The sequence below is a fragment of the Neolamprologus multifasciatus genome, chromosome 3 (genome assembly GCF_963576455.1).
Source record: "Neolamprologus multifasciatus chromosome 3, fNeoMul1.2, whole genome shotgun sequence".
Classification (NCBI taxonomy): Eukaryota; Metazoa; Chordata; class Actinopteri; order Cichliformes; family Cichlidae; genus Neolamprologus; species Neolamprologus multifasciatus.
The window spans coordinates 26,511,873-26,538,754 of record NC_140441.1 but is presented as its reverse complement, the minus strand read 5'-3'; the positions used below and the strand labels follow the sequence as shown (position 1 = coordinate 26,538,754).

General features: G+C 37.7%; 2 protein-coding genes across 4 annotated transcripts; one reads left to right on the top strand and one right to left on the bottom strand.

The window, feature by feature from the left end:
- The first annotated feature begins 6,380 nt into the window (after positions 1-6,380).
- On the top strand, positions 6,381-11,728 carry LOC146522319 (uncharacterized). 3 transcript variants are annotated; one of them, XM_085140847.1, is made up of 8 exons: positions 6,381-6,450; positions 7,468-7,674; positions 7,759-7,869; positions 8,138-8,428; positions 8,643-8,771; positions 9,050-9,127; positions 10,405-10,479; positions 10,587-11,472. In XM_085140847.1, exons 1-7 carry the CDS (start codon positions 6,402-6,404, stop codon positions 10,464-10,466), a joined length of 927 nt encoding a protein of 308 aa, XP_084996973.1. In that variant the 5' UTR covers positions 6,381-6,401; the 3' UTR covers positions 10,467-10,479; positions 10,587-11,472. The 3 variants fall into 3 exon arrangements, 2 of the variants coding, with proteins under 2 accessions (XP_084996973.1, XP_084996961.1); XR_014870635.1 differs by having other exon boundaries at positions 6,389-6,450; positions 7,465-7,674; positions 9,050-10,327; positions 10,587-11,728; XM_085140835.1 differs by having other exon boundaries at positions 6,389-6,450; positions 7,465-7,674.
- A 1,523-nt stretch (positions 11,729-13,251) lies between these two features.
- LOC146522318 (uncharacterized) lies at positions 13,252-20,292 on the bottom strand. The gene is made up of 7 exons (XM_085153709.1): positions 20,019-20,292; positions 18,312-18,617; positions 16,385-16,657; positions 15,210-15,314; positions 15,044-15,102; positions 14,864-14,938; positions 13,252-14,657 (listed from the first exon to the last, which is right to left on the bottom strand). The coding sequence occupies exons 1-7, from the start codon at positions 20,092-20,094 to the stop codon at positions 14,580-14,582; spliced, it is 972 nt and encodes a 323-aa protein (XP_085009835.1). The 5' UTR covers positions 20,095-20,292; the 3' UTR covers positions 13,252-14,579.
- Between the last annotated feature and the right edge of the window lie 6,590 nt (positions 20,293-26,882).

The window sequence follows — 26,882 nt, the reverse complement described above, 5'->3', positions numbered from 1 at the left end:
ATTGTATTGTTACATTTTTGAAACTGAAGCATTAGAAATGCACACTATGCCTAGGTGGTGCAGACGTTACACCACCATGGGCAGCCAAATCTTATTTACCCTTGTGCTATGTCTGTATATGGGGGTAAACCTTTAGTGGTTATGAAAAGATAACTCTTTAACACTAGCTAGAGCCTGTTTGTCTGGAATAATAACACAGTTATTGATAGAAATGATGGATAAAATTGTGTGTCTTTTGTCATTCAAAGGTGTCATTTTATACAGTACAGATAGTGACGTCACATAGCACAAGTCACCATCAAGTGTGGGATCTACCAAGGAGATGCTCTGTCCCCACTGCTGTTCTGCATAGGCCTGAACCCCCTCAGTGAGATCATTAACAAGACTGGCTACGGATACCGACTACGGAACGGAGCAGTTGTCAGCCACCTCCTGTACATGGATGACATCAAGCTGTATGCCAAGAGTAAACGAGACATCGATTTACTGATCCACACCACCAGGATATACAGCAATGACATCGGAATGTCGTTCGGACTGGAGAAGTGTAGTCGGATGGTAACAAAGAGAGGGAAGGTAGTTAGAACTTAGGGGATTGAACTACCAGAACGCAACATTGCAGACATAGAAGACAGTTACAAGTACCTGGGGATCCCGCAGGCAAATGGGAACCATGAAGAGGCCGCTAGGAGAGCTGCAACCACCAAGTACCTGCAGAGGGTCAGGCAAGTCCTGAGGAGTCAGCTGAACAGTAAGAACAAGATCCGGGCCATCAACACCTACGCCCTGCCCGTGATCAGGTACCCTGCTGGGGTAATAGGCTGGCCAAAGGAGGAGATAGAAGCCACTGACATCAAGACAAGAAAGCTCCTTACCATGCATGGAGGGTTTCACCCCAAGTCCAGCATCCTGAGGCTGTACGCTAAGGGGAAGGAAGGAGGCCGGGGACTAGTGAGTGTCAGCACCACAGTCCAGGATGAGACAAGGAACATCCACAAATACATCACGAACATGGCCCCAACTGACAGCGTGCTCAGTGAATACCTCAGGCAGCAGAAACCCAAGAAAGAGGAGGAAGACGAGGAACCATCATGGGAGGACAGGCCCCTGCACGGTATGTACCACCAGCAGATAGCGGAGTTGGCTGATACCCAGAAATCCTACCAGTGGCTGGACAAAGCTGGACTGAAAGACAGCACAGAGGCACTAATCATGGCAGCACAGGAACAAGCACTGAGCACAAGATCCATAGAGGCTGGGGTCTATCACATCAGGCAAGACCCCAGGTGCAGGCTGTGTAAAGATGCCCCAGAGACAATCCAGCACATAACAGCAGGGTGCAAGATGCTAGCAGGCAAGGCATACATGGAATGCCATAATCAAGTGGCCGGTATAGTGTACAGGAACATCTGTGCAGAGTATAACCTGGAAGTCCTGAGGTCAAAATGGGAGATGCCCCCAAGGGTGATGGAGAATGACCGAGCTAAGATCCTGTGGGACTTCCAGATACAGACGGACAAAATGGTGGTGGCTAACCAACCGGACATAGTGGTGGTAGACAAACATGAGAAGACGGCTGTAGTGATCGATGTAGCGGTTCCGAATGACAGCAACATCAGGAAGAAGGAACACGAGAAGCTGGAGAAATACCAATGGCTCACAGAAGAGCTCGAGAAGATGTGGAGGGTGAAGGTGACGGTGGTCCCAGTGGTAATCGGAGCACTAGGTGCAGTGACTCCCAAGCTAGGCGAGTGGCTCCAGCAGATCCCGGGAACAACATCAGAGATCTCTGTCCAGAAGAGCGCAGTCCTAGGAACAGCTAAGATACTGCGCAGGACCCTCAAGCTCCCAGGCCTCTGGTAGAGGACCCGAGCTTGAAGGATTGACTGCCCACAGGGGCGAGCGGGGAAATTTTTTTTATACATATATAGAGGCAGGGTTTTTTGGTACTGAAAAAGGGAAGTGACGCTGACATAGTAGTAGTGTGTGCACCCAAACATGAGGTGACAAATTTTCATAGCCATAACATTCCATGTAGCAAAGTCAATTGGAATTTGCAATACTACAGAAACATAACCTGCAATAATGCAAAATATAAATACTGTCACGGTCGGATGGTCCTCCCCGGACGACCTTGCTTGTGTGCTTGTGTGTGTGTGTTTGTATCCTCTCATTCTCCCCTGTCCACAGAGCCTGGGTTTACAGAAATACAACTTTCTCCCTGGAAGCTCCCTCTGCGCTATTGCCCGCCCTCCTGCATCTGATCACTCGGCCAGCTGTTGTCTTTCAGCTTTTTCTGCCTGTTGGAGGTATTTAACCAGAACACACGGCGACAGTCGACATGGGATTATTACTTCAAACTGGTAGAGTCTGTGAGCATAGTGTGCATGTTGAATTTGGCTAGTGAGCCTACTAATTGTGGATTTTGTTTGATTTCCTTCTTCTTCCAGGAGAATTGGGTGGAGAAGAGAGTTGGGGAGCACCACACACACATGGAGCCACACCACAGAGTTCATGGGGAGCAAAGGATGAGCACCTTCGGGAGTTGCACTTATTGTTGAATCATTGGACTTAATTTTGCACTGTAAATAAACACAATTTTTTGCCTTTTAAAGAGAACCGTGCCTGGGTACTCTTTCCTCCTCACTTTTGTGACAGAATAATCCCACACTCATGGAGCCAGCAGATTCTGCTTCACACCAGCTGTCTCTCCAGGGGAAAGTTTTGGAGCAACATGAGGAAATGCTCAAGCATGTTTCCAAGGAACAAGCCATGCTGTTGCAAGACATCACAGAGCTTAAAGGTATGTTGATTTCCTCACCTAATGTGGCCCCCCCACCACCCGTCTCTTCTCCTGATGCGGTGGCAACCTGCCCGCTCCCTCCCTCTCCTCTACTGCAACAACGGGAGCACTTGCTTCCCGTGCCGGACAAGTTTGACGGAGAGTTGGGAAAAAGCCAGGGTTTTTCACACAATGTTTTCTTGTGTTTACAGAACAACCCTTTGCTTATGCCACAGACTCAGCTAAAATTGCTTTCTTGGTGCAACTCATGACTGGGCAAGCTCTGCAATGGGCACAGGCTGTATTAAACACTCAGCCCTCTGTTGCTTAATGGGCAGCACGTTGAACACATTTCACAAGTGGTCAGAAACTTGTAAATAACTCATGAAAGAATAAAGTTATGTTGAAACCAAGCATACCATTGTTTTTCTTGTGACATTACCAATAAGTTTGATGTGTCACATGGCCCTGTTCCTATTAAAAAAACAAAAGTTGTATCCAAGATGGCCGACTTCTAAATGGCCACCATGGTCACCACCCATCTTGAGGAGTTTGCCCCCTCACATATACTAATGTGCCACAAACAGGACTTTAATATCACCAACTATTCCCATGTTATTACGGTGTATCCATATAAATGGCCCACCCTGTAGTGTTCCACAGGGTTCAGTGCTAGGACCAATTCTGTTTACATTATACATGCTTCCCTTAGGCAGTATCATCAGAAGACATAGCATACATTTTCACTGCTATGCAGATGACACCCAGCTCTATCTATCCATGAAGCCAGATAACACACACCAATTAGTTAAACTGCAGGAATGTCTTAAAGACATAAAGGCCTGGATGGCCGCTAACTTAAAGATAAAACTGAGGTTATTGTACTCAGCCCTGTCTCAGAGTGATGCTGAAGAACTGGTTCATGCATTTATTACTTCTAGGCTGGACTACTGTAATTCAAAACTCCCTGAAAAGCCTTCAGTTAATCCAAAATGCTGCAGCAAGAGTACTGACAGGGACTAGAAAGAGAGAGCATATTTCTCCTGTTTTGGCTTCCCTTCATTGGCTTCCTGTTAAATCCAGAATTGAATTCAAAATCCTACTCCTAACATACAAGGTCTTAAATAATCAGGCCCCATCTTATCTTAATGACCTTGTAGTACCATATCACCCTATTAGAGCACTTCACTCTCGCACTGCAGGCCTACTTGTTGTTCCTAGAGTATTTAAAAGTAGAATGGGAGGGAGAGCCTTCAGTTTTCAGGCCCCTCTTCTGTGGAACCAGCTTCCAGTTTGGATTTGGGAGACAGACACTATCTCTACTTTTAAAATTAGGCTTAAAACTTTCCTTTTTGCTAAAGCATATAGTTAGGGCTGGACCAGGCGACCCTGACTCCTCCCTTAGTCAGTGTTGGGAAGGTTACTTTTAAAATGTATTCCACTACAGATTACAAAATACATGCCCCAAAATGTATTTTGTGACGTATTCCGTTACGTTACTCAATGAGAGTAACGTATTCTGAATACTTTGGATTCCTTAATATATTACCATGCTTTTTACAACTACGTGAATGTACTAATGCTGTGTGATTTATTACTGTTACTGAAGGTCCGCGGTGCCGAACCATGGTAAAGGGACCTCTGGCTAATATGTCGGGTTCCGTGTCGGGCTCTTAGCTGAAAACTAGCTTTACTTTGTTGTGTGGGTCAACTTTGCTTGCGAGAGACAGAGAGAGGCGTTGAAAGACTGCTCGAACCGAGCTTATTGTTTTGGAGGAAAACACAAACACAGCATACAGTTGAGTCTTAATAGCTTACTTACAACTGGGCTCCTCAGGCACTCTTCTTGGCTGCAGTGGTTATTATTATATTTACATGCTTCCAGCTCCTGTTTTTGCTCGATGACAACTCGTACTTTTCTACTCTCCCTTTTTTCCATCCTCGCGCTCGAGCATTCTACCTATTAGCTTAGCACAACAACAACAAAAAGGTGCTCTCTCACCCAGGAAACCATAGCTGGACTGGCCATCGGGCATACAGGGCAATTGCCCGGTGGGCCGATGGTGATTTTTCGTTTTTATGGGCAGATGGGTCTTTTTTGTTTTTGTTTGTAACGGTATAAACACTGAAAGCTGGTGGATTGGCCAGATGCTGGCCGTTGTGTAAAAATAACTCAATTGTTTGGTGGTGGCTATTGCGGAGCTTCCACAGATTCAATAACATTAGCAATAACATTAGCAAGTGGTGGAGGCCAGCAGGTGAGGCAGGAGGAGGAGAGACCCGAGGTGGCCCCGAGTCCCAGTGTAAGGTGAACTGAACTTCAGGTGACAACGTATGACCTGCAGTCTATCTGGGTCAGATATAAACCAAGTTTAGGTGTAGTTTATTTTCTTTGTGCTGACTTTTTACAATCAGTTACAATAACCCGTACTGCGTACTAGCTAGCATGATGGAGTTTCTACACAGCTGGGTGGGTGCTATGATGTTACTGATAGTGAACTTTATTTAATTCATAAGGTTAAATATTAGAGTTGCCAGCTGTCCCGGAATCGTCTAGTATTCAGGGAAAATATTATGCATTTCATATTGAGCTGAAAAGGAACGCGATTTGTCCCGGACTTCAGCAATAGTCACCTTTCTCACTCACTATGTGTTAATAGACCTCTCTGCATTGAATCATACTTATTATTAATCTCTGTCTCTCTTCCACAGCATGTCTTCTAACCTGTCTTCCTTCTCTCACCCCAACCGGTCGCAGCAGTTGGCCCCGCCCCTTCCTGAACCTGGTTCTGCTGGAGGTTTCTTCCTGTTAAAAGGGAGTTTTTCCTTCCCACTATAACCAAAGTGCTTGCTCATAGGGGGTCATTTGATTGTTGGGATTTTCTCTGTATGTATTATTCTAGGGTCTACCTTACAATATAAAGTGCCTTGAGGCGACTGTTGTTTTGATTTGGCGCTATATAAATAAAATTGAATCTAATTGAATAGATATGATCTTGATTGGCCTGGCAGAGAGAAAGGATATGCAGCAGGTTAGGATGATTTAAGGATAGAGATCAAAATGAAGGAAAATAGCATGCTGAGAAGGTGCAAGGAGTAGTTTGAGAAGTTGATGGATGAAAAATGAGAGACAGGAGAACAGATGGAGGACAGATAGTTAATCAGGAAGTGCAGTATGGTGTTATTTTTGTGCCACTATTCTGAGCGCACATAAAAAAAATTGCAGGTGCAAGTGTTGCATTTTGAGAAGAAATTTATTTTGAGCGAAGAAAAGCTAAATTTGAGTGAAAAAAATTCACTGCTGCGTGCAAAAAATGTATTTCAGTGTTTGCTATTATCCATATACACACAGAATAGTAGCCCCTCTCTCCGTCAGTTTTTGCATTTGTGCTTGCTCGCAATGTGTTATTGCGAGCAACATTTCTTTCTGAATGTCGACATATTGGAAAAAGGATGCTGAATATGGAGCTGTAATGAAGAAGTAATAAAGGAAAAACGTTTATGGATGTGTCAAAGGGTTGGTGTGAATGAGGCAGGTTATCCGCTTAAAGGAAGCAGCTAAAGAGGAACAAGAAGTGATGTAGCGTAGACAAAACAACAGGAAGTCACTGCCACTTTAATGTCAGCTACCATGAGACTGCCAACACTTCTTATTCTTTTCTTTCAAGGTATGTTCCGTGTACATTATCTGAAGCTATTTATCATTGAAAGATCTGCCAGACTTGAGGTCTGGCAGATCTTTCTTTGTACCTAAAGAAACTTACTCGTTTCTTTAGGTACAAAACCTAACTTGTGAAATAATTGCCTCACATGCTGGATGTAAATGATGTGAATCTTATCATTTAACTTTTAGATTTATGCCAAGAACAGTGAGTATAGTAGAACAATTTACTGTTGTTCTTATTATAAAAAAGGAGGAAGTTTGATTAACGGGTGTGCAAAATGGCTGCTGTTACGTTTCTCTTATAGAACACATTGTTAACGCTCTTGACTCAATCTCAATTCCCTATGTTTAGTGTTCATTAACATACATTTGTATTGTGCAATTTATTAGCTTGACCATTTTTAGTGCGATTTTGTTTATCCTGGGAGATTATATATTTTAAATCTGTATGTAACCTAGCTTACACTTAAAAAAATAATTAATTAATTAAAATTGTCGGAAGCACTTCTCTGTCTAGACTAATGGTGTCATTGGGAGTTTTAACCAAAAAGAAACATATCTTGACACTAGATGTTTAATATTGCCTACTTATCATTGAAACTACTGCAAATGCTGCTCAAAAAAACAGGAAAATAAGAATCCCTAAAAGTTTATTCCGTTCATCTGGACATAATGTTTTCAGTGGGAGACGTCCAGATGAAAAGAATCAACTTTTTGGGATTTCCTTACCTGGATGATTGACCATCATGTAATTGTATGACAGATAGCTTTCATTAGCCATTTTATGATAATCACATATTTGTGGATGACTGAAATGAAAGCAAACAACATTTCATGATTCTTGTATTTAAAAATTCACATGAAATAACCTGTAAAAATGTTCAAAGATCAGAATACTGGAGCTTTTGATGCTTAAAGTTGCGAGTATTTATAGGAGTTCTTTTCATTCCTTTTTTTTTGTGTTTAAACCTGAGAGATAATGTATAGTGTTACTAAATGTGTTTATGTATTTATTTAGCAGCAGTAGCTAAATCACCTCAGGAAATCTCTGGGTATCTTGGAGAAAATGCCACGTTGCCGGCAGGAGTCGACCCATCATGGAGTCTCACCGAAATTGAGTGGTCAATATTCACCAACATCACTTTGATTGCCACTTATCGCAATGACAAAATAAACACTGAACGTGTCCCTCAGTACACAGGGAGACTCAGTCTTAACACAACATCAGGTGACATTTATCAGCTTTTTTATTGTAAAGGAATTGGAGTTTTCTTTCTTTCTTGATTTTGTTTCAATGTATTTTATTCTATAGGTGACCTAACAATTCACAACCTGATGGAAAGTGATGCCATTGAATACAATGTAGAATTACGCAACAGTGATGGTGACGACAAAGTAAATCAGATTAAACTCACAGCAAAACGTAAGTGATGTATAAATAAAACTGTGTTAATCCTTTATATTTTGACTTTTGTGTTGCATCATCTAAATCATCTATTGCTTATCTTATTTTAAATAATTGCAGCATTTATGGACTATTACTGACTTTGTCTTTATTTTGATTGCATCTATGCTGCATAAATATCAAATTTAGCCGTCTACAATCAAATATATTACTTGGTTTCAATTAAGCTATTCAGGCATGTCTTTACTTTGTGTGAATTTATCATTTTCACTCTCCATCCTTGCAGAAAAGCTCCAGCAGCCATCCATCCAGAGAGTTACGAGCACATCTGTAGAAAGTGGCTGTTTAATGGTGGTGAACTGCTCTTCTCTGGATGAGGGTGTTAACCTCTCCTGGAGAGTTGAACCAGTCAGTGTGCTCACCATCAACAAGAGTAATCCCAGTGACAGCTCTGCACAGCTTTTTGCATTTGTCAACACCAAAGAGAACTTTGCCAGTTTTACCTGCATCTCCAGCAGAGATACAGAGAGTGTTTCATCCGAACCTGTTACACCAAAGTGTGAGAGTAAGATCTGTGGTAAGTTGTTGAATGGGACACATTCTTTAACATGTAAGCACAACATAGGCTGAGATGAAGATTAAACAAAAGATCCAGCTTTAGTAACCAGTGCTGGTGTCAATGCATCCTTTGTTGTAAGGACTCTAAATTGAAACTAAATCAGACAAACCAGTTGACACCAGTTGAGTAATTCACATTTCTGATGCTTATGTTTTTTTTTCTCTCTGTATAGTTTCAAATTGTACGACTCCACCTTCACCAACAACAGGGACACAGTACTGTGCTGGAAATATTGTAATTTTTGTCATTATCGTCCTTGGGATATGTGGCATCATATCTTATATGATTTATCGTTATCGAGGTAAGAGGGAAAAAAATCACCCCCAGAAGATAATGTTTATTCAGTTTCCTCCTCTGTGTGCAGAACACTAGAAAGCAGTGAAGTATCAGCATCAGCCATATGTGAGGTTAGACCCCCTTTTGAGGGGGTCAGCCCCTAAAAACAAGTATAGCAACTGTAATAATAATCATGTATTTAAGGTTTATTTTCTGACATCGTCTTCTAGTGTTATATTCTGCCAACTGAAGACAGGATAGAAGGAAAACAAGTTTTAATGTCCAGTGTTCTTGATGTTACAGTGAAATCGTACAGCCTGCAGAGTGACTTGTCATTAATAACTCAGAATGCAGTGGCTCTGGTACAAAGAAGACAAGGAGGTAATTCCATAACACTTTACATGAAACATAGAAAAACTGCATATTGTTCTGATTACACATGATTTGGTAGACTCCCTTTTTGTGGTTAAAACTAAAACAGTGTGTAACGGTTTCGCCTCCAACCTAATTTTTTGATTCATTCTGAATCACTCGTAGACACTGCACTATATAATACAACTATTTAAGTTGCTTTTGAAGATAAAATAGTGATGTGTACCTCACTGAAATTAGGTTTACACGTGAAAAGAGTTGACTACATGTGCAAGCAGATTATTCAATTAATATTAAATACCAGGTACTGAATATGTGGCAGTATGACTGGAGGTTGAGCACCCCTCAAAGTTTTAACCTAGTCAGCTCTCGTTGTCTTCTAATGCTATATTTTGTCAACTTGTCTATTGAAGACAGGATACAATGAAAATGGGTTTAAATGTCCAGTGTTCTGAATGTCATGATGCTACAACAGCTGGCCTGGTTTGTCATTGATAAATAAGACTTTCTTTGATGCAGCAGAAAAAGACAAAAAGGACAAAGAGGTCATTCGATGGCATAAATCAGTGAAGCAGATTTTAAACAAACTTTACCAGAAATATGGCAATAGTGCAAACTGTTTTGATACTGTGGGATCATCGCTGACTAATAAAATAATAGATTATATTTTTTGTTATTTTTTAGTTGAATTTAATGAGTTTGTATGTTAAATACATTGTAATAGTAAAATTTAGTGTTATTTTGTATCATTGGTTTCTAATGTTATGTTCTGCCAACTTGTCTACTGGTGACAGGGTGGAATTAAAATATGTTTTAATGTCCAGTGTTCTTGATGTTAAAGCGCTATCACACAGGATGGTTTGCCACTCAAAAATGTGACTTGCGTTGCTGTGGCAGAAAAAAGATGAAGAAGTAATTTGATTACACAAAACTTTTACTTACTTGTTCTCCAAACAGCATTATAAATGTTAGATAGATAGATAGGCTAGATAGAGATCAGTAGCTAATTTTAGCTTTCAGAGCCACTAGTCTGCTGATATATTGCTAGTTCCCTGTCAAGGAGCAGATTTACTTTATTACTTTAGTTAGTTAAAGATTTGTATTTCTATTCTGTTTGAATTGTGCTTCATTGTGTGTTTACAGTACACCTCCAGACCCAGGAGGCAACAAATGAAAATATTGTTGCCTCTCTATGTCCAGCAGCAGCTGGTATTCAAATTAATATGGATCACTTTATACAATTTATTAGGTTGTACATTTTGTTTATGTTACATTTAAATTTTTAGTGGCAGCACAAAGACCAAGAGAGGAAGAGCAGAAAAGAAATCAAATCAATATACTTGGGTGATCAAAGCCCAAAGGTAAGTTTCTGTTTCAGTTTTATCTGGTTGCTAGGATTAATTACACTTTTTTAAATACAATGACAAAATAACCAAGTTCCTTTCTATGTTATTATATGTCATAACAGCTTCAAGAATGTCACAACAGCCTCAACAAGAATTCCTGAACGATTTCAAAAACATGCCTGAAGACAGATTGAAGACAACCGTCGTATTTGAATGAATGCATTGTGGCAGAATCATCAGAAGATGGACACAGTATTAAGAAAACATCAGTTATCTAAATGATAAAGTTAAAAAATCAAGTGTCAAAACTCAGACATGGTGAGCATTACCCACTATTGTATAGGCGGTCAGGATTCTTAAATTATCTCAAATATGTTTTTTGGGTTTTTTGCCTTTTTAAAATATTTTATTATCTTAAATGTAAATCTCGCCCCCTCTCTATTTTTTTGCTACTTTATGTACTAGAAATGGCACAACACTTTTCTATGTCTGATACGAATATCAAAAATTTGGATATCTGCCAATACCGATATGAATCCGAGATAGTGTATTTTCTAATAAATACATTTTTTTAAATATCTTGCTGCATTGTGTATAAGTTCCTACTCAAGTTTTAAAAAACAAAACACAAAAGCTATTCTGTTATACCTGTATGCAAAAAATGCACCCAAAATAATTCATAGTTCAACAATACTGATCAATCTAACCTACACCATCCTCCCTATTCTGGTATTTTAAAGAGTACTTAGCAGAAATATTAAACAACCTAACTAATAGGGTTGCCAACTCCCAGCAAAAAAAATAGGGAACCACGCCCCCCACCCTCCGCCTTGTGATGCTTAATCGACATAATCGGCTTTAATTTAATGCACATGTAAAGTAAATGCAGAGAAATCAATTATTTTTCTACAATAAATACATAGATTCAACATCTTTCTTCAACAGAACTGCTGACTGCACATATGGTACCTTCCCAAAGGAAAAAGTACTATAGGTACTACTATTACTCGGGTATATATTAGAATTTATATTTACTAAATACAATAATGGATTTCTATACATTTTACATCAGATAAAAACTTTGGTTGTAAGATTGAGATAACTATTTATTAAAAGCTAGACATTTTAAATGAGAATAAGAAAGAAAAGTACTATTTAGAAAAGGATCCTGGTGTTATTTGTCTCTCAGAAACAGTTCATAACTTCCCTTCAACTCATTCATGTCACCTCGGCTGTAATTGTTCCAGCCCAGAGTCGAATATGACCAATTGGCCAATCCACCACCTTTCATTGTTTATACTGTTACATAATAATAATAATAATAATAATAATAATAATAATAATAATAATAATAATAATAAACAACATCGGCTCATAAAAACAAAAAATCACCATCGGCGGCTGATGGCCAGTCCAGTTCCATATATCGGTTGTTTAATGTGGAAATACTTTACAAACATTCAGAGATGAACTTACACACTTGCTTTACTTCTCTGGGATAGCTTTCTCAGAGATGAAATGCCAGTTTGGTAGCGAGGCTCTAAATGCTGCACCAGACCGCCGACTGGTCTCGCACTCCACAGCTGCTCTATTGCCTGACGCATACTATTCTGACGTGCTAAGGTTATGAGCTGAGTTACACCATGTCGCAAGTTTTGTGAGGTGCTTTCGTGATAGTTAATAGATCGAATTACATTTTTTCTTTCTCTCCAATATCCAATCCAGTAATTTAGGTCATTATCGGACCAATCCCAATACGTAATATCGGATCGGTCCACCTCTAGTATGTACAGAAGTAAGTAACAGTTATAGCAACCCAGTGTTGTCCATATTATTTCAGCTCACTCTACCTGTTTGTCTTTTGTTTTGTTTTGTTTGTGCTGCGTTCAGTTGTGTTTACAAGTACTTTGTGCAAAATGAAGCTGAATGTTCTTTCTGAATTATTTTCCAAATCCAAATCATTTTACCATATGAATTTTGCATTCTTGCAAGTTAATTTTTAATGTGTTCACACAAACTTGGGTACATTTGTTTTGGATAATATTATGTAATGTAATTGTAAACAAAGGTATAACCTTAATATAGGAAATGAGAAAAAATATTTTTTTTAAAATGATTTATCTTGTTGGATGCCGTTAGGACTGTTAAAATCATGTATTAATTTCTATCTCCAAAAGTTGATTCTCTTCATCTGGACGTAGCGTTTTGTGGGAGAAACGTTTCATCACTCATCCAAGTGACTTCTTCAAGTGTCATCTTACAATGCTGTGATTGCAGCCATTCCCCAACTGTCTGTAAATGGTACTCATGGCCATTGATCACTGGTCTTTGATCAGTGGGTTTTGGTCAGTGGTTGTTGATCAACGGTCATGAGAATTTGCATAATTCTGATTAAGGAACTGACCTCACAGCCCATTGTTCCTTCACTGGGCTGGTTTCAGTCATTATGCAAATGTGCTGTTTATAAGATTGGGGAAAGCTGCAGTCAGCTGAGACTGAAGAAGTCACTCGGATGAGTGATGAAATGTTTCTCCCACAAAATGCTACATCCAGATGAACAGAATCAACTTTTGGAGATTTACGCATCAAGACGTATTCATTTATATTTGTTTCTCTTGGATTTTCTTTACTTTGAAGTTGTACTTATGATGGTAACCCATCCACTCTAGGAATTTAGTTGCAAATTGGTCACAACACATTACTACTTCTAGTTTTATTACTTTAATCATTTAATTCAGAATAATTAAGTTGTGTGTATATACATCAAATGTTTGTATGTGCTTCACTCCATGGCACTACAAAGTTGACACTTATGCTAAGTTGGATCACTGAGTTACACAGTGGGAGGAACACTGGTAGCAGACCCCTTGAGCAAGTCAGAGTCATGTCAGTGGTGTTCAGAATTCAGGTTGGCACGTGATATACAGAGGCCTCAAATAGTTCTGTCAGTGATTACTGGCAAATTTAAACTGAGAGATAGACTATTTAATTCTATAATTGTGTTACAATATTTACATACCACATACAATTTTGTATGCAGTTGCATACATATTCGCACGCATTTTAACCATAAAATATCTGAATATCTCTAAACAGATACTGCCACCTACATAAGTTTAAGAATGTATTGAATTGAATATATTTATCTATTTTTAACTTCAACTCCACTGCAAAAAAACAAACAAACATAAAAAGCCCCAAACATTTATTGTCTAATTCTGTAACATCGGGTAAAATTTCAGTTACATTATCCTAAAGTTGTACTTTTTTACAGCACCTAAATCGCCTAATGAAGACATTAGGCATGCATTGTATGTTACAACTTAACTTTTTTCTTTGTGTACTTATAGAATGGAGTTTTATTTTTGAACATCTTCCTTTTAAAAAGTACATCTCAATCTTCTGTGCTGCTATGGAACTATTGTGAGTCTCCATCATCCACCATTGTGGATACCACAATAAATGGTCCATTGGAGTGATTGGAGATGATGTGACTCTTCCATTCAATAGCTCTGACTAGCAGGATATAACAGCTTGTTGGCTGGTGGGGAGTCTGGGGCTGGCAGCAGAATTAAGGGCTATATTATAAAGATTTAACCCCGAGTTAATGAGGATAGTCATGGTTCAAAAACTCTGATTCAGTGTTACCTATCACTTCATTGATTAAGATGTCTGTTGATTCAGTGTTATATTTTGGGACTGACATATTTGTAGTAGAATGAGCACCACATACCATGATTGTGCAGGTAGTTTTATATCAATAAAAAAGTATTGGTAGAACTATTGCAAATAAAATAATTATTAAGAGAATAATTACAGTCACATGAATGCCATTCAATGTATGTGAAGAAAAAAAGCACAATATACTCTGTATTTTACAAAATTTACAATGTTAATGACATTTCCTTATATAGCTTACAAAAGAAAAAGAAAGGAAAATAAGACACTTACTCCAATATTACAAAAGTCACATATTAAATGTTACCTCTTTTGTTTTCCTATTAACCTTGTATTTTCTTATTCTGCCCATTATATAATTGTTGTTAGAAGCAAAATGTTAAATACCACCTTTTTTATGTTTATACTAAAAATGGACAAACAAAGCTGTGCACCATCTAGGAAACATCTTGGTAGGGGGACACTGAAACCTTCCTCACACGATTAAGCTGGATCTTGTCATAGACAGTCTGAGGCTGTAAGTGTGACAAAAAGACATCAAATCCACAGTTACTTGGTCTGTTCTAACATTAACCAGTATTTACAAAAAGTGAAGTATAAAAAGTGCTAAATACTCAGCACAAGGTAGAAAGAATGGCAGGTCACTACACTGTAGTGACTTGACATTATTTCTTCAACAGATTTAATCTTACAAGTATCTCAAACAAAGTTTTGCTCTTACCCCAGGTTTAACCGAGGTGACTCTATTATCAATGGTTTCGTACAGCGAGCAAGGCTGCATGGTAGATAGAGTCACCTGAGAGTGGACAGAGACAGGTAGAATCACTGAAGTAAAACTTTTAGGAAACACAAAACTTTCCCAAAAAAACTCATGTGTTTAATAGTGAATAAGCATACTTACGTCATCATTTGTAAGCTCACCAATATCAGCATACACTGTGAGGTCATTTGTGTCACTTCCTGGTTCCAAATGAAAAAACAAACAAACAGATAAACTACTAAAATATGGCACTATTAATTTTATTATTATGATAGCTAAATAATGGAAATAATCAAGAGTTTCTTACCAATGTGTCTTTTTCTGCAGCAACAAATTCCCACTATAGTGACTATAGTGACTATCACCAAACATCCACCAGCTGCACCCACGTAAAGGAAAATATGTTTTTTTCCTGCAAATGATGACATTGATTATATTAAGAACATCCTACGATTAAATGAAAATAACCAAAAAAATACCAGCAAAATTATTGCAGATAAGTAGTTTTCACAAGTCGAATGACAATGATGACTTCAATGTCTAACCTTATATTAAACATCATCATCTAGAGCAATGTGCAAAGGTCCCAAATCATCCTTCATTTCTTTATATTTTGCTTTCAAGAAACCAGATGTTCTCATATTTTTTAAAGTGGATTTGAGCAACAGTTTCTCCATGTTTCTGGAAAAGACCAAAAGTTCTTTCAAGGTTTTACTTTGGACACTGGCTTTGGACACTGATTTTTACTAATTTTAAGTCCAGTCCTTGTATCCTCCAGGGATAACCCTGAGCTGTGTCAACAAATAACTTAAAACACATAACAAAGAACCATTTTTACATAGGACCTTCAGGCTCTTTAGGCCAGCAACCTTTTGGAAAATATACTATTTATTCAAGCAAAAAAAGTGTTTTTGCACCAACAAGGTTATTTTCAAAGAGCTATTAGCTGAATAGTTTTTTTTATATATCTCAGCATGGTGTGCAATGTGTCCTTAAAAAACACTGAGAAAACTGGACAAGTGGAGGAAAAAAGAATAAGTGGCATGCCTAAAAAATCTACATCAAATGAATAGTATCTATCATGGTTTGGAGCATTATTTGATCGAATTATAAACACAGAAAAGCCTAGAGAACTAGCGATGAAGCCCAATTAAAAAAAATACAAGATAGCTTGCATAGGAGAACTCCTCGCATTAAAAAATAAAGATGTTGACACCGAATGTTGACTTTCAGCTCTGTTTTTGCCTTATATAGTGTATTAACATTTGTATTTATAAATGCTTCAATGAATCACTGCAAGTTTCCTATATTCTTTGCAAAATATACAGAACTGAAGGGTGCTTCAAGACGTTTGCACAATACAATGTAAACTATTTATCCTGCTATATCATTTCAGTTTTACAATATTCATGGTCATGTTTGATCTGAGGATTGCATCAATATATTATAAATAAACGTATCCACTTGTTATGTGTCCTATACCTTTTAGTTCTTGTTGTGTACTGTTGCTGCACTTCACTGTTCGAAATGCAGACTTCTCACTGACATGATTGGAAACTGTGCAGGTGAAATTGGTCTCGACACCTTGATTCCTGATGATATATTGTTGTATGGGACCAGTTAGTGTTTGTTTTCCTACAGTCCACTTGTAGCTGACATCACCAGTTGTGCTGCACTCCAGCAGAACTTCACATGATTCATTTGAGGGAATCCAGGTAGAATTGATTTTTATGTCAGGCTGTTTAGTTATGGGCTCTAATGAGAAAACAGGAGGAGACAGAAAGTGTGTCAGGTCAAGTATATGTGGTGCTGATTTCAGAACATGTATTATATAAATCTTTATGTGTCTGTGTGTGTATATATATATATATATATATATATATATATATATATATATATATATATATATATATTAGGGGTGCAACAATACTCGTATCGATATTGAACCGTTCCATACAGTGCTTTCGGTTCGGTACGCATATGTATCGAACAATACAAAATTTTTAATTTATTTTATCAACTTTCCTTCTGACGATGCTGTCTGTGTTGAGCGCTCAGTGGATCTGCACTCGACAGTGCAGCCTAGGCGGAGTAGTCGAACGCAGATTCACTGAGCGCAGGGCAAGCTAGCGAGACAGAAGTTAAGCTCTCCTTGCAACATGGCAAATTGAACCTCCCCCACCCTCATTCAGATGTGGCGTTTGGAACTATTTTGGTTTTCATGTGACGTATGACCCTGAAGGTAAGCGCGTCATGGACTGAAGAAAAAAAAATATGTTGGATGTGTCACGCAGTGCTCAATTACATGGGTGGGAACTAGTGCGTTAGCACAGTTAGCTCGTTAACGTGTTGTCCAGTCCCATGCACGGGGCGATCCGCGATTGCTCGTTAACGGAGATTTGCCGTGTTGTGGCGTTAACGTCATTTCAACGAGATTAACGCTGACAGCACTAGTGGGAACACAATGAATATGACTGCACATTTACTCTGACATCATCCTAGTGCAAAGACAAGTGGAAGCAGACAAAAACAACAAGCACGCATGCTACAAACTTTACCTGAGTCATTTAGACAGCCGTTAGCACATGATTCTCCTTATGGGGACCTGATATGTTTAATATGCTGCTGAGAGTATAGCCCAGAAGAAGCGTATAGTATAGCTTTTATTTTGGAAAGAGACATTTCTCTGTAATAAACTCTCTTTTCCAAAGATGAGTGATTCCTCAATCAGATAGATTTATTCTTTTTATTACTTTGTTGTTTCAGCAACATTAAATTTAAAAACTGTACTTTTGAGTTAAAATATATATTTATAATTGTAATAAATGACAAATTAAAAAGGCATGAACATTTTTTTTGTATCGACTTTACCAAAGTATCGAACTGAACCGAACCGTGAATTTTGTGTATCGTTGCACCCCTAGTATATATATATGTATATATATATATATATATATATATATATTATATATACATATGTATATACATGGTTTGAAGAAATATATAAATGATTTGATCTTGATCTTAATTTTTAAGTTACTGGAAAAATTATGGAAAGACACAATGTTGATTTGCAGTTAAAAAAAAACTTAGGCTGATAAACTATTACAAATTGTCGCATTGTATTTTATAATGAGTTGTATGGATTAGTGTTAATAAACAGATACATGGACATAAAGTTCAGAATAAAAAAATAAAAAAAGTCAATTAATTAGTATGATGTACAACCAGTATTTAACGTTAACACATTGAGGTGGCTGAGAAGGCACAGAAAATTTTAATAAGTAAATTTAATAAGTAATTTTAATAAATAAAGTAATAAAGAGGAAAGAAAGTTTAAAAAAAGAGCTAATTTTTCATTAGGATCCTTGTTTAATTAAAACAAACAAGCAAAAAAAAAGTCTCTTACCATGAACTTGCAGAGTGATGGTGACTGAAGGCCTTTGCTCATCATTCACCTCTGAGACAAAAATGAAATCACCAGAATCTTGAAGAGTCAGTTTTCTCACTGTTAAAGTAAAGTCTGTGAGGTTCAGCTCTGATCTGTCCTTAAATGGAGAGTTTTTAGAAACACCCTCATCTTTGCCTGCAACTGTTATTCGTCCATATTTCCACGTTGCTGCAGTCACTCCTTCAGTTGTTAAGCCTGATGAAAGCTCCACAGTATCTCCAACTTTTTTGTGAATGACGCGTTTTCCACTGGAAGTCTCCACATCTGCAAATCATACAAACAACTGAGTATGATCGTCATGAAAGTTCAAAGTTCAGTCAGTTAGTGAGAAAAAAAAGACCAAATTACCTGCAACCATATCCTCTAGTTTTAGTATGCAAACAGTGATTGCTAATTCAAAAATAACAAAACTAAACAATCACAAAAAAGAGAAAATTACAAAAAATCTTATTACAGAATGAAGACATTTGTCAATTGACTTTTATGGTATGAGTGACCTTGCATAGCTAAAATTTTAAATATGGCAAAAATAATTACATATTATTGCTCCATAAATGTTTCTAGGTTGTTGGTTTCTCTATAGACAAACAATAATTAATTAGTTAGTAATTTTAGGATAAATAGAAAAGTGCATGAATAAAAAAATTAATAAAAACAAAAATAAATAATCAAACAAAGAGAAAACCAACTGCAGGCATCTGAAGGCAGTTGTTCATTAGTAGTGGTTATTTATAGCAATAATTAATACTTTAACACAACAATTGTCTGTGTGATTACCAAAACTGCTGCATTTTGATTTTAAAAAAATGGTGCAACTGCAGAATTTGTGGACAAAGTTTACAGCTGCCCCTTGTGTTCTGAGCTCATCACTTTCGGCCACTGTTGCTGCTACTGGTGGAGAGTACACAGGAAATTCTTCTGTTGCTAGTGTCACATCTGACTCACAGCTTTTTCTTATTTGCTATACTGAGTTTATTTGTCCTTTCAAGTCACTAGAGGTTTTTCATGTATTTTTTCCTTACTTTTGTTTTTGTTTCTAAATAGAAGAGAATCAACACATAGATCAATTATTATTTATAATTACGTCTGTACAAAAGACTTCTGAAATGTGTCCACACCCCCATTTCAGTCAGATCAATTACTACATAGAACTGTACTGCATGAGAAGTTATGCATAAGAAGGATACAATACAAATAACACTTGCATGTTATACTTATGAATACTTAAGAAATACAAAATAAAAAAATCAGCAAGCAAGTTTCTTCAATTAGATTTCTAAACAGATGCAATCTGAAGTAGCAAAGATGCAAACCAAGCTGCCAGTTTAGAAATACAAGATGTAAGAGGTTCACTGTTCATTAAGTTATAAATACTTAATACTTTTATATGAATACGCCCAGTTCTCAAGTTCACAAGTGCACATGATATTATAGCTTTAGGGTCACCGCTACATTTTGTAACACCAGGTTTAGAAACTCACAAGAAAAATACACTGCAAGCCTCTTCCAAGGAAGACATGTCACTTCTCAAGAGTTGAAGCACTTCTGATGTACTAACTAAGCATGTATCAGAGTTTATGAAAAGAACAAAAAACAAATACAACACATTAGTATTGTATTTGTGACACACATTTGAGAAAGATCTGAAAGCACAGGTGTACTTACAGTAGAGGCAGACCCAGAGAAGTAGCACAATGCTCTTAACGAAGTAGCTACGATAACAAAGTCGACCACCAAACATCGCTGTGGGGAGAGGAACAACGTCTGTTTCCTCTTCTTGTCTGTCAAACTGTGGCTTCACAAGTAAGTGCAGAAAAAAAACTGAGAGGGTGGAGAGTGGGGGGAGGTTTCAATTAACATAGAAGCAGAACAAGCGGTCATAAACTTGCATGATATGCAGCAAGATTAAAGTAGGCACACTATTTAAAATCCATTAAAACACATTAAAACTAAATTATACTTAGTTAAAAAAAAAAAGATATTTGAGAGGATTTTCTAAAACACTGTTAGGAACAGTTAAGATGTACAACAGCATTGCTTATTTTTGCTATAACAAAATGTTTAGGTCACAAAAAGCAGCCTAAATAAATATACATTCCTACTTACATTAAACATCCTGGGCCCCTATTATTGCTAGTCAGTCCTACTTTGCATTAACAGTACAAACCCTGCATTTACTGCTACAAACAACTGTATCTAAGCTAGATGTGAAGATAAGATGAGAGATTAGAGTCCCTTTCTAATAACATTTCTGCAGGAAGAACATAACCACATCCTGCCTTCAGATATGTTACACTTAACAGAGTGTTGTCCTAAACTTTATTCACCTCAGAATAGAGGAGAACATGGATCCAGATAATGAACTGCAGAGTGCATTTAAACATTTAAATAAACCACCATCTCTGTTATGACTCAGTTTCTTATCACCACTACAGCACCCTGTCTGTATATACTGTATGTATACATGTTACACAGTCCGCAAAAATTATATTGGACAAAATAAATAAACAATTATTTTTAAAGACAAATCTGTTCGAGCATTCCCTCTCCTGAACAAGTCTTTTCCTTGCTGAGCTGGAGATTTCTTTACAATAAGGAAATTATTTTGGTCAGGAGGAACACTGGTGGAGCTTTGTCCAATAAGTTGTGAAATATTTCAACACTGATGCTAGGTGCTGTTTTCCTCTGCACACTATGTAGATGAAAATATGCTTATTTTCTTATTTCCTATGCAGGGCTTCAGTCTGTCCTTGCACGATGAGGCCTATAACAGTATATGCCTTAAGCAGAAGTTATGGTTCAGTGGGGACTTAACACAGGAGGAAGTGAACTACCCATCATCAAGATCAAGCTCATTTCTATGCAGCCTGCTCAGAGAAATTACATGTAAAGAGGATATATGACCATGCTGACCTGCCTGGTCTGTTCTGACTGATCTGATTCGCTGCAGCCAACATTTTCCAGTTTTGAAATATTGGGACTGTGTGTGGTAAACCTATGCTAGCTTGTCTCCCAAACTATGTCACATACAACTGCGAGAAAAAAAGAAAACAAAACACTTTTCAGACACATATATATTTTTTAACATACCCAGGGACACATGCAGTCGGTGGACTAAGGTGTGGGTGTGTGGACACCATCTTTATGAATTCCCCAGACAAGTGCCTAAAGAGGTTCGACACTGTCTATCATTGGGGTTTACGTCTTATTACTGCCTGTTGAAACTGTGCACATCACTGTTGTCTGTATACCGCTGCCAAGTGGCCATCTCTGTCTTTATCAGGAGAATCTCCCATTGGTTACTTTTTATCTAGAAATCTCCTCTTGGGCTGTTTTTTTCTTATCCGCGTCTATATGTGCAAACCCTGCAACCAGTATAGCCTACACTTTCACAATATAGAGAATAGCTCTCTTGGTCAGTGTTGCTGCTTTTAATGTCACTCTTGCAATGATAAAGGTTTTTAATTTTAACACTCAATACATACCATTATATCACAAAGCCCTAATGAGAGAAAGTCAAATATCGCACTTGCACTTTACATAATAAGGTTGATCTATTGTATTTTTAGCTTCAGATGAGTGTACGTTAAAGGTGAGTGCATCTTAACTGCAGCTAAGCAGCCAAAGCCTGATCTCCCACAGGCAACAAAAGCACTGGTAAGCAGTTAGGGTTTCATCACAACCCATAAAGGAGAATTGCAGCCTTTGGACAATTTTCTACTTTAGTGTCAGCTTTGTGGTAAAACATAAGCACTCAAAGATAGATCCTGTGTGAGTGTGATAAAAAAGCCCAGAAGCGATCACAGCTAATGCAATGATTGCAACAAAATCTCTCATTAAGCTGTCCGTTTGACATAATGGCCGTTCATGAAACAGAGCAATCCACCTTTAAAGTTTCCAGAAGCCTTTCAATAAAATCCCCCCAGTTTGACATTAGTTTATGTTGTTACTTGACTAATGTGTGGAAACGTGCCACTATAACTGTGGTTACATAACTACAGAAAAATGTCACAGCTCAGTCATATCTGTGAACTCGGGTCCTCTAAACTCAAAGTAATAGTAAGCTAATAAGATTGCGTCTTTAAATGGGTATAATTATGAAAACACTAAAATACTTGGCAACTGTAAGATTGCAACTATGTAGCAGTGATGACTTAGGACTGATTGCACAAACAGCTACAGTGCTTTTCTTGTATTATGATTCGGATCAGTTGGATTATTTTTATATAGTGTCAGTGCATAGCAGCAGTCATCTCCATGTGCTTTAAACTGCAAAGCAAAAACCTTAACAATATAAGAGAGAAAACTCCAGCAGAACCAAACACAAAGATGGGGGCAAGGGCAGGAAAACAAAACAGAAGTGGAAGCAAGAGTCAAAGTCAATTTGACTTAAATAGCACATTTAAAACAACACATGTTGACCAAGGTGCTGTACAATTAAGATAATCAAAAGAAATACAAACGTAGGGAGACATGAGAAAAAGTTAGGAGAAAGAAAGAAGAAAGTGAGAAATTAGAAGATTTGAGTAAGAAGTAAGATAAATGAAAGTAATACAAACTCATTCTGATTTAAAAGTCATGGAGTAAAAGTGGGTTTTCAGACGGGTTTTAAAAGTGTCCAATGTTGGGGAGGTCCTGATTTGAAGTGGAGAAGTTTGTTCCACAATTTAGGAGCAGTTACAGCAAAGGCCTGATCTCCTCTGTGCAAGCCGTTAGTTAAGTAAGTGTAAAGACAAAGATAGGAAGTTAAATGACAGGAAATGCACAAGGAAAGGTAATTACCAAAATAAAACAAGAAGCCAAAAACTCAGAAAAAGAAAAGAAAAAGTTGTGGAAACAGAAGAACAGAATAAAATAAATACAAGGAAGGAAATCAGTGAAACAGACCTGGAGAGAAACTCAAATGTTAATCGACACCCAACAGAAAGCCACATACATTATTATATGTGTATAGAAAGTTACTCTTTATGATTCTATATGAGAAGGCTTTTGCTAAAGCTTATGTATCTATCAATACAATAAACATAGTGTTAAGACGTTTTACAATTTTTGTACTATAATCAGAAATAAAATGGACTAATATTGTCATGAGGGGAGTCTTTATTAAGAACCTGAAACTGTAGCTGCTGCAGTGTCTCTTTGGCCAGCACCACTGTGGTTTTCCTGGTGTCACGTGTTCATGTGAAGCAGAGAGAGCTTACCGGCAATGACTGAAACTCACAGTGTGGTGTTCACAGTGGTCTCTTCACGTATGTGCACGCCATGAAGTTGAACGTCTTTTAATTTAATTTTTTTTCTTGTTTACTTCAAGGAAAATGATCTCTCTGTAAACACACTGGTGATGAAACAAAAAAAGTTTTGATGTTTCCTGTTTAAAGCGTAGCGACACAAACTGTGTTTAACACCTCCCACATCTATGCTACTGATGATCAGCCACTGATGTTACTTCTCCGTAGATTAACATCTTTATGAGTTGTGAGCGACATTGTTTTCAGATGTAATCACAAAAAAACATCTGAGCTTCAGTTTCATACTTTTAAATAAATCCAGTGTTTAGGTTACTTGTGTCAGACCTCACATATCTTTCTCTTGTAAGAAAATAAAATCAGAAAAAAATAAAACTAGCATCATTAATTTTTCTTGAAACTACAAATAGTCTGGTTTGATGATGTTAACAGCGGCTTTATGGCTGGAAACATTTGGTTAACAGATCCACAGACAGATATTTCACTGGTGGTTTACCAGTGTAACTTTGTACCAAGTACAATTTTGTAGCTGCACTGACTGCATAGTCAGTTAAGATTAGGCTGGAGTTTATCACCCTTACCACCATTATGTTTAAGATTTTAATTTTTAATAATATGTCTTTAGATGACTGACAGCCTCATAGACTGAACTGACTTGGAATGATCCTGGAAGAAGACATGTTTTCCTTTGGAGTTGTAGAGCTACGCAGGGCTGTGACCCCTTATGAAGAACAGAGGAGCTTTTTATAAATCATGTCTGCTGTAAAATCATTTTACCCAGGAAAAAGGACAGTTCAAAGAAATTATTCAAAACCCCAAATTACCATGACATTCTTCACTATGATGAAACTTCTGATGTCAACTGTAGCATCAAGTAGTTCAGACATGTTTGTTCAAAGACAGTTACTGTGTACGCTCAGATGAGTCTGACCACGTCTAAATGTACTGAGGCCTCTTAGCCGCTTTGAGATATTACACAGTTTCCTGTTTTCTGAGATATGATGAGGGGAATTGGATGACACAGTTGCTTTTTAAAGAAGTGATCATACCATAAACACTCCCTTCCCTTCTGCATCACGTCATTTTCTATTTATTTCAAGCATTTCCCACTAGTTTGTGTATAGGATCAACTGAGCTGGTCAGCCTTTGAGGAAAATAACTGGTGAAAACCTGAAGTGTAACAGATGTGTGGTTAGCGACATTTCAAAACAAGAAGTGATACAGTACTGGTAAAGTGAGGCCGAACAATGACTCATTCAAGAAACAGAACCAACACAGGACACCCTTAAGGACACTCCCAGAAATATTTACCAGAAAGATCTTCAGCACAAACCCGATGAGTTCAAAAGTTTGTAACAATGTTACAATAAAGTTTCCACCAAGTTAGAATTCAGAGGTGCATGAACACTGCTACAAATAATGACATAGATATTACAATACAAAGCATATTTGTCCTCTAATATTACATATTTAAACACAGTGAAGTTGTACACTTGACTCTTGCAAACCACCATAAAAATGGAGCAGAAAGCAAAACCACAGAGCCCCACCACGCGGCTAAAAATGGTAACCAGCAAAAGTGATACCAGTGCCTTCAACCTTTGGCAATACACTCTTCTTCACACACACACACACACACACACACAGACACACACACACACACACGCACGTGTGTGTGTGTTTGTGATTAATGTACATAGACCTGTTACAAACTGTTAACTAATAAAGTTTATCACATATATGTACTCAGATGCTGACTGTAGTTCATTCATTCAAACCTTCAGACATTTCAACCACAGTTAAAAATATTTACCTGCATTAATAGACACATGAGGTCAGTGGTAACTCAAGCTCATGGGAAACAAAGTCTCTGTGATACCAGGTAAATCGTATGATAGTTTTAATGTTTAGCTTCTTCTGTTTTATATTTTCAAATCAAGATTGAATCCTAATTATGTTTACTTAAGATAGCTGCTAGCTGTTTGCAGATACACAGGAAACCAACTAGGACACTGTTGGTCAGCGTTAGCGGGTGCATTTCATGCTAATATTTCCTCCTGCAGAGACATCTTCCCACAGCAGCACCACTTACATACTTAAAGCAACACAGTTTAAAGAGTCTTTTAATACATTTTTGTCTGGAAAATTTGTGCCACCATAATTTAGCATGTCAGAAATCTTGCTTTCTATATGTGTGATGGAAAAACTATCAATATCAGAAAGTGCACCAGAGAATACAAAAGAATAAGATGATCATGGCTTTAGGTTTGCCTTAAAAAAAGAATGTTTTTAATCCAAATTGAATTACTTTAAATCCATCATTCAATTACTAATGAATACTAAGTTATTAACCCTTACAATCTCTTGCCATACATTATCCAGCATCTTCAGGGCCACTCATTAGTTCAGAACTGTCACCAGAGCCGTCGCCTACTGTTCTTTAAAAAGGATCACATGAAATAGTCTTTTTGTCTGTGAAATATTTTATACAAAATTAAGATTTTGGCATAATGATTTCTTTGTTATTATACTCTATACTCAGAACTCAATAGGGAGAATAAGTCATACTTAATATCTATATTGACATGGACTAGTTAATGTGTTAGGAATAAAAGGCCACATGGTTTAATGGTAATTAGGCCACTGTTTTGAAGTCTGTTTCAAATCCACACAGTGGGCTGCTGGATGTCATTCTGTAAGAATCTGACGGTGCTCATCCTGTTCTTCCTTGCACAAAGATGCAGATAGTCCTGCTGATGGGTTAAGGATCTCGTACAGCCCAGTCCAGCTCTCCTAGAGTAGCTGCCTGTCTACTGGAATCTCCTCCAGGCCCTTGAGACTGTGCTGGGAGACACAGCAAACCTTCTAGCAATGGCACATATTAATGTGCTATCCTTGATGAGTTGGACTATTTGTGCAGCCTCTGTAGTATCCAGATATTGCCACATACTACCAGTAATGACACTGACCACAGTCAAATTCAAAACTAGTGAAAAACAGTCAGAAAAGGTGAGGAGGGAAAAATGGCCTCCACTGTAAAACCATACCTGTTTAACAAACAAACAAGCTTTTATTTTGTCACATACAGTATCATATGTAGTGAAATGTTCTTGTGTCAATGCTGGAGATGTAGCTGCGGCATTCCACTGCCTTTTTTTAAGCATGAAGGGTCTAGGGAGGACCCTTACTGGGTGGGACTGAACTTACGACTCCTGCTCCAAAGACGTGAATGTGTTACCACTACACTTTCCAGCTGTTTTGGGACTTGTCTCATTGTTGCCCC

What these genes read in the sequence shown, in the direction of transcription:
- LOC146522319 (XM_085140835.1), top strand. Translation starts at nt 6,402, where the DNA reads ATGTCAGCTACCATGAGACTGCCAACACTTCTTATTCTTTTCTTTCAA. An exon ending in TCTTATTCTTTTCTTTCAAG is followed by an intron (nt 6,451 to 7,464) that starts GTATGTTCCGTG and finishes GTATTTATTTAG; the next exon opens with CAGCAGTAGCTAAATCACCT. An exon ending in GGTACAAAGAAGACAAGGAG is followed by an intron (nt 9,128 to 10,404) that starts GTAATTCCATAA and finishes TTAAATTTTTAG; the next exon opens with TGGCAGCACAAAGACCAAGA.
- LOC146522318 (XM_085153709.1), bottom strand. Translation starts at nt 20,094, where the DNA reads ATGTTTGGTGGTCGACTTTGTTATCGTAGCTACTTCGTTAAGAGCATT. An exon ending in TACACAACAAGAACTAAAAG is followed by an intron (nt 15,315 to 16,384) that starts GTATAGGACACA and finishes CATCATTTGCAG; the next exon opens with GAAAAAAACATATTTTCCTT. An exon ending in TCACCTCGGTTAAACCTGGG is followed by an intron (nt 14,658 to 14,863) that starts GTAAGAGCAAAA and finishes TCACACTTACAG; the next exon opens with CCTCAGACTGTCTATGACAA.